The sequence below is a fragment of the Hemicordylus capensis genome, chromosome 1 (assembly GCF_027244095.1).
Source record: "Hemicordylus capensis ecotype Gifberg chromosome 1, rHemCap1.1.pri, whole genome shotgun sequence".
Lineage (NCBI taxonomy): Eukaryota > Metazoa > Chordata > Lepidosauria > Squamata > Cordylidae > Hemicordylus > Hemicordylus capensis.
In genome coordinates this window covers 98761877-98774537 of record NC_069657.1, presented here as the reverse complement: position 1 = coordinate 98774537, position 12661 = coordinate 98761877, and the positions used below count along the sequence as shown (strand labels likewise).

The 12661-nt window shown below is 41.4% G+C and overlaps 1 protein-coding gene across 10 annotated transcripts in view; it reads left to right on the top strand.

Annotated features, from left to right (window-relative positions):
- Positions 1 to 12661, top strand: part of ANO1 (anoctamin 1) — a 272685-nt gene that overhangs the window by 157058 nt on the left and 102966 nt on the right. For all 10 annotated transcript variants that reach the window (XM_053265870.1, XM_053265841.1, XM_053265879.1 and 7 more), the window contains one exon: positions 534 to 860. In XM_053265870.1, coding sequence (XP_053121845.1) covers positions 534 to 860 — 327 coding nt within the window. The remainder of the gene's footprint in view (positions 1 to 533; positions 861 to 12661) is intronic.

The following is a 12661-nucleotide window of genomic DNA, read 5'->3' as shown; positions in this document are numbered from 1 at the left end:
CAGGGAAGCGCCACTGTGCATTGCCCCACCTTCCAGAGCTCCAGTAATGCACCACATGAATCCATGGTACATTATTGGGATCCGCCCACTCTCCCAAGTGTGCCAGCTGTGGCTGCAAGCAGCTGCGGCTGACACATGAGCACAAAAATGGGGTTAAAGGAGCGCTCGCTCCCTTAAACTCATTTAGAAGGGAGGCTACTTAGGCTGGTTTGCTGCTGTGTAGCTGCTGAGATCGCGCCTAATCCCAGAGGTTCACACACATCTGCAAAAATGGGCTGGACTCCCTTGGCCTGATTTTGCATGTGCATGAGAATAGCCTCTATATGTGTTTATTTCTTACCACTGAACCTTTTGAAAAATTAACCACTGAAATCCCAAGTATTAGCTTGTAGTATGAAGTTCATGCTCTGATAGGATTGGCCACAGGATATTTCTGCTGTGTCTAAAAAGAAATATTTGATACTTAATCATTTCAATTTTTAATCTTCAAGTCAAAGAGACTATTAAACATTCTTCTTTTCCTTTTGATACAGCTATTAAATTCATTCTCACAAGATCCAGATGCCAACTGCAAATATGGACTTTATTTTAGAGATGGGAAAAGGAAAGTGGATTATATCCTTGTTTACCACTACAAGAAGTCCTCTTTCAGCAGAACACTTACCAGACGAATCCACTTCAATGACTCGGGGCCTCGAAGCATCAAACAAGATCAGCCACTTCCAGGGAAAGGAGGCCAGGTTAACATGGAAGAAAATGAACACCACATAGACTACCATGAAGATGACAAGAGATTCCGCAGAGAAGAGTATGAAAGCAATCTTATGCAGACGGGCCTTGAGTTGGAAAGAGATGAAGATGTAATTACTCACTTCAGGTTTTTCTTTATTAATTGTGCTAAAATTGGTTAAGACTGATTAGTGAGACTCTAGAGAATCCCAGAAGTCCTGTAATCTTCCTAGGTTTCAGTCATCCCTCTAAATCTGATCTTTTGTCTCATGTATCTTTAACTTAGAGATGGTTCATATATGGTTCTGACATGTACATTCTATCCATAGCAGGGTGTGGGACACCGTATACAGAAAGATTTGTATGAATTCTGGCATACAGTCACGCATTCAGAGATGAGGCCATGCAGAGCACTTTTTTGTGGTGGAAAGATCACATGGCCAAGGTGTACTTGAGTATAAATGTATATACAAGTCCATATAAAATGTTCTATACCAGTAGCTTAGGCTTCATTTTCTCAGAACATAGATGTTGGGGCAGTGTGTATATTGCCCATAGTGTTTCTCAAGTGGTGAATGAAGATAAGCAGTTAATGGAAGTAACTTGGTAGTTCTTATGATTCTAATTAGGGCAGGAGAACTGTCCTATCCAAGTTCGGGAGCTGAGCATGCTCCTGTTTTCCAGTCACTGTGAGTAAAAAGCGAGATGAGAGAGGGAGGGAGGAAGTGATTGTCTGCTAAGCAGCAGCTGGGTCAGGCGGCTTTCCATCCCACCTCATTAAAGAGCTGGGTACAGAATGGGTACATTCTGGTACCCAGAATGTTGGGGGCAATATGCTAAAATCATTGTAAACCGCTTAGAGAGCTCCGGCTATAGAGCAGTATATAAATATAAGTGCTATTGCTATTGCTACAGCTGCTGGGTAGGATGGAGCCCTCCAACCCAGCTGCTGCTTCACAGACGAATCACTTTCTCCCCTTTCTACCTTGTTTTTTACTCACAGATTATCAGAAAACGGGAGCACACACCATTCCTGAACTTGGGCACGTTGTGTCTCTTATCCTAATTTGAATCATGGTCACCAGGCCAGTCAGCAATGAAGTAATCACTGTAGTCCATATATAACGAGCAACTAGGAGGGCATGAGTTTTTTCATTCTAAGGGGTGGGAGAGACTGTGATATCCCTAATTCCATAGGTACATAGGGAGCTGCCCTGTAGGACCATCTAGCTCAGTATTATCTATGACTGGCAGCAGGCTTTCCAGGGTTTAGCACAGGAGTCTTTCTCAGCCCTGCCTGGAGATGCCAGGGATTTAACCTGAGACCTCTGCATTCAAAGCATGTGCTCCATCATTGAATTACAGCCCTCATCCCTCTTTAGTTATTTTTTTCAACCTGTGAAAGGGAAGAAATGGGCTACATGCACTATCCCTACTCTCAGGTGCCACACCTTCATTTGAATGTCAGAATAGTGCATAGACTAGGGCTGCACAGTTTCCACCCTTCAGTTGTTTTTGGATTACGACTCCTATCATCCCTCACTATTGACCACTGTGGCTGGGGTGATAGGAGTTGTAGTTCAACAGTAGCTATTATTATTTTATTTATTTACACAGTCAGACAGGTGTTATTGACTGGTTTGTTTTATCCAGACATCGAGTCCTTCCCAAGGACCTGGGATGGCTGAATTCTATCATCAATACTGTTGGTTATTATAGATATCATCACAAAATATAGGCTGTTCCCAGTAAAGTTGCTCTTTGTAATTGGCTGATGGTGATTTCTGTGGCCCCTATGGTGTTGAGGTACTTTTCAAGTTGTTTTGGAATTGCACCTAGGGTGCCAATTACCACTGGGATTATTTTGGTCTTTTTCTGCCACAGCCTTTCAATTTCAATTTGTAGATCTTTGTATTTTGTGATTTTTTCTATTTCTTTTTCTTCTATTCTGCTGTCACCTGGTATTGCTATGTCGATTATTTGCCCAGTTAGCAGGGGTAACTATAGGTTAGCAGGGGTAGCTATAGGGCTGATGTTGTGCAGCCCTGGCCTAGACACAATCTTACACAATGTAACTGTATGTACGTCAGCATCTTCCCACACAATCGGGAACCTTGAAAATGTGGGATTACTATCAAACAGTGAGAGCCCTGTTCACATACCATTCTATAGATGTGGGATCTACTCAGCCATCAGATGAATACATGGAGATTCAAAACAGAGACATCATATGTGATCCACAGATTGAGGTAGCTGAGGTTAAGATAACATCACAACTACCTTTCCACGTAGGGCAACATTATATTTACAGTCATTTGTTCCCAATTGTCTTGCATAGTTACATGCCAGTGGGTAGGGGTGTGCACAAAACCGGAAAACTCTGTTCAGTTTGAGTTGAACCAGACTTGAGTTGAACCGGGTCCGGTCCAGGTTTGTGCATGTTGAGCCTGGTCCCAGTCTGGCTTGAGTCCGAACCGGTTCAGGCCTAGCTTAGTGTGTGGTGGTGGTGGTAGTGGGGTTTTTTCAAAAAACTTATCTTTTGGGGTAAGCCTAGGGTGCTGCCACAAAGGGGTCTCTGGCAGTTCCCTCTCTCCCTGACAGCCTCTGTCCGGTCTTTAAAAGGCTGTTTTGGCCCTTTCTGTGCTGTCGGTGGCCATTCTGGAGGCCACCGCACTTGCGCATTGGCCATTTGCATGACTGGGTCACAAATGGCCAGTGTGCATGCGTGGCAGCCTCCAAAATGGCCACCTCCAGCACAGAAAGGGCTGAAATTGCCCTTTTAAGACCAGGGGAGGTGGCGAGTGGCAGAGGGAACTGCCAGAGGCCCGCTGCAGCTGTTGCAGCACCCCCTGAGGCCACTGGAGGCACTAAGTTGTGTTTTTAAAAAAAAATTCACATAGAATCCCCGACCAGGCCCTGAGCCAGTCCAAGGGGGTTCTATGTGAACCACTGAACAGGCCCCTGGGCTGGCTCTATGTTTAACCAGCTCAAGGTCGAGCCAGTTCGCAGATCACTACCAGTGTGAACCAGAAGTCAGGCACCTGGAAGGGATTACTAGAAGGAGGTTCCTGCAGGATCATATAGTTGCACTAAAGAATTGGTTTTCTTGGAATTGCATTCTTGCTTAAAAGTTTCCTTTAAAACATATGAGGCACTGTGCCACAGATAGTACAACTATTGTACAAGCACAAACTTGTTTGCACTAGTGCAACACAAGTCTGGAAACAAGCTTAATGTGCCATTTAACATGTGCAGCACCTCCGGTGCCTTGCTAACACCAAAGTTCCATTGAGCAAAATGTTGGTCACTGTTGATAATACTCTTAGCAAATATTGGAGGGGGAGAGCTGAACTTATCAGCAAAATGCAAATTCTCTCAGTTATTTTTTAATGCAGGTGTTTCAGTGATGGACTACATGATAGACAATAATGTGAATTCTTTCAGAACTCTAATTAGGTTACAATGACTAAAATTCATTTTAACAATGTAAAACTGGTGTAAGAGCCATAATTTCAGGTTCTAGTCCAGGAGTTCTCAACATTAGATCCTCAGATGTCGTTGGACTCCACGTCCCATCATGCTCAGCCACACGTCCCATCATCCTTTGGCCATTGTGACTGGGAATGATGGGACCTGCAGTCCTACTACATCTGGAAACCTAAAGTTGAGAACCACTTATAGCCCCATCTTTACAGGTTACAGTGAACCTGTTGATAATACAGGTTAATATCCTATAGGTCATCCTACAGCAGGGATTCTCAACGTTGGGTCCCCAGATGTTTTTGGAATTCAACTCCCATAATACCCAGCCCCAGTGGCCTTTGGTTGGGGATTCTGGAAGTTGAAGTCCAATAACATTTGGAGACCCAACGTTGAGAATCCCTATCCTACAGCATGGCTTTAACGTCTTAAAGTCCACAATCAGATCTCCACAATCACATCTATATCATCCACAATCACATCATCCACAATCACATCTACAGAATTGTCATCTTGCCCAAAGGGCGGGCGTCAGTTCCACAGGAAAGGTGCAACTACCCTGCTCATGTGCTTTAAGGTTTTAAAACATTTACAACAGTGTGAACAATTATATTCCTATTGTCTGATTATATTATATTATATTCCTACTGTGTGATTGAGCAGATAGCTAGGTAGAGGATATAATTTCTCTAATGGGGCATGATTCCAAGACAAGCCAATGGAGAGATTCCCACGGAAGTATATTTTGACCTTGTCAGTATTTTCTCCCCCAGGGATGTGTCACTTTCTGCCAGTGGCCTTTTACAAGGATAACAGTGCAAGGGGTAAGATGAGTAATAGAAAAGCAATCATCATTAGGAAGAGCAAGGCTTGAGGTTTCAAACAAAAATCACCGTACAGTACTCTATAATCCAAACAGAGTTTTTTGTAGGTACCCACATATTTGCAAGCTTCCTCTGAAGATCTGGGAATATTCAGACTTGCCAGGTCTGCTTACTTGTGCTCAGGCCCCCAGTTATATTTAGAAAGGCATAGGTTAGAAAGGCATAGACACAAACTCCAGCTGTGTGTTCTGTTCCTCCTATCTCTTGCATAAGCCTTCCACAGAGCCCATTCAAACAACCAAACTATTGTATTCTATCCAGTATATTTTATTTTTTGTTGTTTAAAAGTTTGTCCCAGTGGAGATAGTGTTGGGGTGGAGTCAGAAAGGAAAAGGGAGGGAAAGGAAGAGAAAATGGAGTTGTTTCTGAATAAACTCTTAGTTAAATCTATATAAGATTACTTTGTGTTTGTGAGGGAAGCAGCTATAAAACACAAAGACAATTTAGGAATGTGGATTAACAGAGTTTGGCATGTAGCAATGGGTTTGTGCAGTTTGTTCACCATACACCCCAAGTGCAATTCAACACAGATCTACCATACCACCGATGGGATTGGAATGACTCAGCAAATTTATTATTTTATTTTATTTTACAAATTTATATACCGCCCAAAACGTATGTCTCTGGATCAAATCTGTTGTCTTGTCTTGTCAGATGTTCTGTGCCTTCATGAGATGCATTATTGGCAAAATTTCAATGGGCACATTTACCCCCAGGCCTGGAAGGAGAAACACAAACCCCATTAAATAGTTTCACAGTCTAGTAAATCTTTAACACTGATTGACATTCTGTGAAGCCATCCGCACACCCAAGAGGAATGTGAGCTCACTGGATCTGCAGTCCTCACCACCACATGGATGCACCAAGAGGAGTGGTCCCAGCTGCTCTGATGCAGCCCTTAGGATGCATGGAGCCTCCCTTGCCATTGGTAGGAGCATCCACGCACTGGAGTGTCAAGGAGCAAGCTTCATTCCACTTGTGTGCATGGCTGACTGTGTGGAATGTCACCACTCTTATTTAGAAAACTGAGTACAGTTTTGAACATCCAATACTGAAAAATCTCATTTTCACATGATTATTAAAATGTTTTAATCTAGAGGAATTTTGTTGTAACTCTTTATTAACAAGCATTTTTAAAAGATGGGTTTGAGAAACTGATAATATCAGATCCAAGTCATGCCTAGATATCTGACACACACACAAAATATCCCAGAGAGGTTTAGAATCAAGCCTCAAATACTACAATTCCAAAAACATCATCTCAGCCCATGATTCCTTCCATGCAGCACACATTAAACTGGTGGCCCTTTGTTGGAAAGCAGAGAAGGTGCTCAATCAATCTCTTCTGCCCTACCCCAAAAAACAGTGCCATTACATACTCTTTATAATGCATGGGTTGCACCTGAGCAGGTAATTTATGCATATAAGCAGGGCAATGAAAACAGAAACCATATATGAATTTTTGCGTTTAGATTTTTGTACTAAGGTTTTCCTACCCTTAAATGGGAGAATCCAAAAGATCTGCATATTTCTCATGTCATTGTTTTTAACTACTATAGAAATTCCAGCTTTCTGTCAAAAAGAAGTATTGATACTGCTATTTTAGCCTACATTTGTTCATGGGAACCTTTCAGCAAATGTCCCAGATTAAATGCTGAGGTCCAAAATGCAATTATGCTGTGATTAAAGAGCAATGGTACAGTATAGCTCCTTTCACCTGCTCAGCCAAAGCAAAGTGTTCTATTAAAAGAGGGCTTGTGTCAAATAATAATTGGGGCATGTGTGAACTAATGCCAGCATGATTAACAGAGAGAACCTCAGCCATACTAATTTCAAAGGGAGAGGCTCCATTTTGCTTGTGGCTGAAGTCAGTATGCACAATTAGGGCTGCCAAAGTCAACATAGAACCAGGGCTTCCATCTCTTTATGTTTGTAGAAGGGGGAATTAGGTAGTCAGTTTTTCTTATCTTAGTCTTGTTTTCAATGTAGAAGAGACTTATCCTATATTGAATATAACATGCCTACTGGAGTTGGAAGGTTGCCAGTTCAAATCCCCGCTGGTACTATAACGGGCAGCAGCGATATAGGAAGACACTGAAAGGCATAATCTCATACTGTGCGGGAAGGGGCAATGGTAAACCCCTCCTGTATTCTACCAAAGAAAATCACAGGGCTCTGTGGGCACCAGGAGTCGAAATTGACTTGTTACACTTTACCTTTACTGGAAGTGGAAGCGGAAAGTATGTGTATTTACAAGACCGAAAACCTGTATTTTAGCTTTGCTGCTTGGGTATATAAAGCCTTTTCAGATTATAGAAATGAAAGATAATAAATTTTCTACTCAAATAAAATATAAGAACCTTAAACTGAATTAGCACATTGCTAAGATTTCCTGTCTCACTTGTGCTGAGTCTAGATTAAAGCATAAAATTTTATAATTTGTCTTTTAATTAAATTTTAACAGGATGTTATATATATAAAATACAGTAACCACAAAGATTTCTTAAAACAATTTAAAAAAGTTTTTCTTGAAGAAAAACAGTCATATATATGGGTACCAACACTGTGCTTTTTGTTTCCACACAGAAATAAATGGGGATTTGTTTTGCAAATATTTCTTGGAAATTTTATTCCATCCTTTAACATTTCACTTAGACATTTTGGCTACATACCAAACTTTAGACATTCGTTTTGTTCCTTATAGGGTAAATGCCTTTTGGCTGCCATGAACAAATTTTTAATTAATGACTGGTGTACATTCTGCACGATTCCAGCTAGAAAACCAAACAAATTCTGAATTTAAAGGCAAACTATAATTTGTCATTCTTTCGGTCTCTTTTACTATTTTCACCCAGTGGGTGGCATCCACAATTTCCCTTCCTCTGGAACAAAGTGTCTTTCTCTGAAACAAGAAGTCTTCCTCCAGGGCATGGACTCCTTGTTCCAGAAGAAGGGGAACTGTGGACATCACTGCATATGTCTGGACTGATGCATTTGCCCTCCATAATTGGAGTGTGGTTTGAACATGACTTCCAGTTTTTGTTTGGAGGGCAAATACAAACCATTTTTTGCTAGCTTGGATTATTTGTGTTAAACAGGAGGTAAGTGAAATGAGTGTATGATTGTGGGAAGGAGCTGGAGGAGTGAACACGCAAGCCCTCTTTTTAGTCCTGTAACATTACGCTATGGCAATGTGTGCAACAACCCATAGAATTAGTAGAACATTTTAAGAAAATGTGCTTCCATCCAGACTCATAGGGTGGGTTCAGACATCACGTGGAACTATGGGTTTATTTAATCTAACTGTGGTTGGTTTGAAAGTCTGAACCTGTACTAGTCAAACCATGGTTTATTTCATGCAGTCAATCCATGATCTGAACCCAAGCTTTGAAGTTGATTTGTCCTAATCATGGTCTCAGGTGATGTCTGAATTTGCAGTTGTGGTTTAATCTTGGCTTGTTTCAGTCGCTCTGCCCTTGCAGGACTCTCGCATACAGAGATGCCGGCCTAGATCATGAATGGTAATATGAAGGGATGGGACCTAAACAAACCATGATAAGGCAAACCAAACAAGATTTGAATATCACGTGTGGTGCCAATCCAGGTTTGTTAACTAAACCTTAATGGGGGGAAGTGGTTCTATATAATGTTTGAACCTGCCCTTTGTGTTGAGCATTGTTTTACATCATATTTTAAAATTATCTCCAGTAGCCATCATCCTGATTAATGGTATACTTACACAACAAAGTTGTGCTAGTACAAGAAGATCATATGGCTGTAGTGTTGTTGTTTTTTAAGGGATTTTAATTTTTTTCCTGTTGCTCTCATGCACAAAAGTTCCCTTTACTCCTATTACTACTACAAATATTTATATACTGCATTTAAAACATATGAGATGTGCTACAGATTGTACAAGTGTTGTGCAAGCTCAAACAAGCTTGCACTAGTGCAATACTATACTGGAAGTCAAGCTCCAGGCTTAGTGCAAGTAGCTAGTGCAGCAGGCTTGCACTAGCACAATGTCTTTGCACAAACACACTATTAGTTATGATGTTAGCAGTGACTGTTAATTTGTTACAGCATACTAGAAATATCTTGATATTAACATGGCTGGGCGACATCCATAAGACATGACTATGTCCCATTGAAATCAGTGACTTAAGTTAGTCATGATTAACTTGTCTCATTTATTTCAGTGGTGCGTAGTCATTATCCTAATCTGGATGTTGCTCATGAGTATTTTAAGACTGACAAGTGATTTTTCAAATGCAAGAATTTCCTAAAATTCTAGTTCGAAGCCCAGTGTTACCAAAGTGTCTTATTTTAAAATATTGATACCATAGGGCTTTTTGTTACTCACCTTCATGCAAACTCACACTAACTATTATTTACTATATATTTTAGTTTCACTATTACATGAAGACAACATGAGTGCATTATTGGTAAGATGCCGATATTTTGGCTCTATTATAATCCTCAGGCGTATGACAATGGTAGGTATGGAAGCAGTATTTCACACTAGTCCACAAGAGACACGATAATGTATTTCAATATAGACAATAGTGTTCAGTTTAGTTTCTGTTTTCACCAAATATAATATTTAGAGAAGAAGCTGTTTTTAGGCATTTTTAACAGACTAAAAAGCTACAGTCTTCTACATACTTTTCTAAAAGTAACTCACAGTGAAACTTAATATGCACAGTCTGCAGTGCATGACACTATCATGCAATACTTTATATGAAAAAATAGGCAAACATATCAAATGTATGAAGAAGAAATTGAACCACAAAAACTGAAACAACTTTACATATAGGCCAAAGAGATTTCTTGCAGTCACTTCATTGGCTGTCATTGAGAGTTCCCTAAAGTTGACCTTAATATTGGTTAAAAGTAAAAGCTTGTTTCAAAGAAGGCGTATATTAAGTTGATTAGATTCTCCTCTGTGAAGTAAGCTAATACGTGTTTTTGAAGCTATGCCATATTGGCGATTGGCAGCTATTTATGTCCCTTGAGTAATGTATTTCTAGTAAGCAGGTGCACAGGACAGCAGGATGAAAACAGGCTTTTATGCTTGTGTAAACTAGTAGAGCAGGAACAGCAGTAAGACAAAGGGCTGAGAGGAGAGACCTTTTAGGCTTGGAGTCTGGGCTTCCTGAAACTGCTGAGACTTAAGGACTGAATAGTTCATCAAAAAGATTTTTTAAATGCAGCTCAAACCTGCAAACAGCTCAAACCTGTTTTTTAAATAGAAAAGAGAGTTAATTCACCAGTTTTCATATTTTGCATGTGTGTGAAAGAAAATCAATAATCACAGTAGAAAAAAAGTTTAAACACCAGAATTAATCAAATGTTAAAATCATGCTCCAGCAGACCAGATCAGGAAATGAACAAGAACTGAAAACACCAGTTAATCTGCCTTGGGCTAAATAAATAGAGGCTGCATTTTACAACTTATTTGTCAAATGCAACAAAGGAGAATTGTTGCAGAGTAAATGAATGTATCCAGATATTTCTGTTGAACTATAACCTTCTTCTACAGTAAACCTTAGCTAGCAGGAGTAGCTAAATTTACCAATTTGTTTATGGTGGAACTCCTGTACCTTTAGCAGCTGTTGAGAAGACAAAACAGTAGAATATTATTTTCCAAGCAAATGTAGTGAGAGAGAAAGCTTCAGCTGCTGATTTTTCCTTGGCAAATCTAGGAGGCTGTTCACACGAGCAGCCAAGCCGAGCATGCCTTAACCCCAGGTTCAGGGTCGTGTGAGTGCACAGGCTACAGGCAGGCTACAGCTTCCTCTAGGGATGTGCGCAAAACCAGTTTGCCTGGTTTGGTTCAAGTCCAAACCAAACTCGAACCAAACTGGGCATGTTCAGTTTTGGCACCCCAAATGAGGGGCCCAGTTCAGCTCGAATTTGAGTTGGTTCAGGCCTAGTTCTCGGGTGCCAGAGACTTTGGTGGGGGGTTAAATATTGGTGAACTTACCACCTCTGTGGCCTCGGGGGATGCTGCTGCAGCAGCCAAGGTAGGGGGGGAGATCCTCCGGCAGTTGCCCCACCTCTTACCTGCCTCCTTCTGGTCTCACCAAGGCCATTTTGGCCCATTTGACCTAGCCAAGCAAATGGCCCATGTGCATGTGCAGCGGCCTCCAAAATGGCCATCGCTAGCTCAGAGAGGGCTAACGCCACCTGAAAATGGGCTGAAATGGCCCATGGGAGACCAGGGAGGGTGAATCCATCAGAGGACTTCCCAAGGCTGCATCAGCACCTGCCAAGGCCTTGGAGGCAGTTAGTCTGCCATTTTAATTTTTTCAAACCTGGACCAGCCTGGGAGGCTTGGCTCAACCTCGAGCCAAACTGGGCCTGGTTCAGCTCTAGGGCAAGCCCTTGAACCCAGCCAGTTCAATGGCAAACCAGCTTGAGGTCGAGCTGTTTGACATATCTCTAGCTTTCTCTTGAGACTACTTGCATTCAGAAAATACCAATATCCCACCTTGAAACAAAAGTTACTACCATGAATCTGCCCTTTGCATTGATGTGATCTACTTCGGGTACAGCTTCCACTTAGCACTTTTAGAGTCATTTTAATGTCTCAGTGTCTAAATGCCCTACAGAAAGAAACTGTGCTAGGTGGGAGGAAGGCTTAAAGCAAAAAATTGGAAACTGTTGGTCTTGGCTCAACATCCATTCTAATAGTTCACCACCAAGCCCTCTGCTTGTTATTGTTTCAAAAAGCAAGTGTAAGGCATTCTCAACATTACACTAGTATAGGGGTTCCCAGCCTTTTTAAACAAGTGCACCCCTTCTGCTCAGGTATTCCATAGAGACTATGTCTGTCTGTCTGTCTGTCTGTTCATAATATATCACTATATCTATAAAACCTGTCCCATTAATTTCAATAAAACTGCTTATGAATCTGAATGTAGGCCAGCCAGTGAATGGAGCAGCCTGTCTCATAACTATAACATTTAAATTTGTTCTACCAGGTAGACCAGTCCTCCAAGGCGGGCTGACACGTTAAGTCTGGAGCAGAGGGATGTTCTACCCACTGACCCCAATTGGTAGACCAGTTCTGCTTGCGAAAAGGTGCCATATTGAGGCCCGTTATTCCAGCAAAATGGTCCTCAAGATGGCATTCAGATCACCTGAATCAGTTCAGGTCAAATTGGAGATAATTTGCTTTGACCTCAAATTGGGCCTGCTATTTCGAGGGTAATTCAATTCGAGGTCAAATGTGTGGATTGCCCCGATTCGAACCAAATCAAATCGACCTCAAATCGAATTGCACATCCCTAGTGGATAACTTGCTGAAGACATGTCAACTTCAAGCTGGTGATCTTCAGATGGGGAGCAAATAGCGAGGCTGCAGCATGGGGAGCCTTTCAAGGACCCCTAGGGGTTCTAGTGCATTTGAAGTTTCAAGTGTTACAATTAAATATATCTGCCAATAGAAGACTGCAAAACAGATGGAAACACTTTCCAATTGTTTGTGTGCATTGGGAACCCCAAAGGTAGAACATAGAAGCAAATATGTTTTCTTCTCATGACTGCTATGGTTTTAGAACTATTTT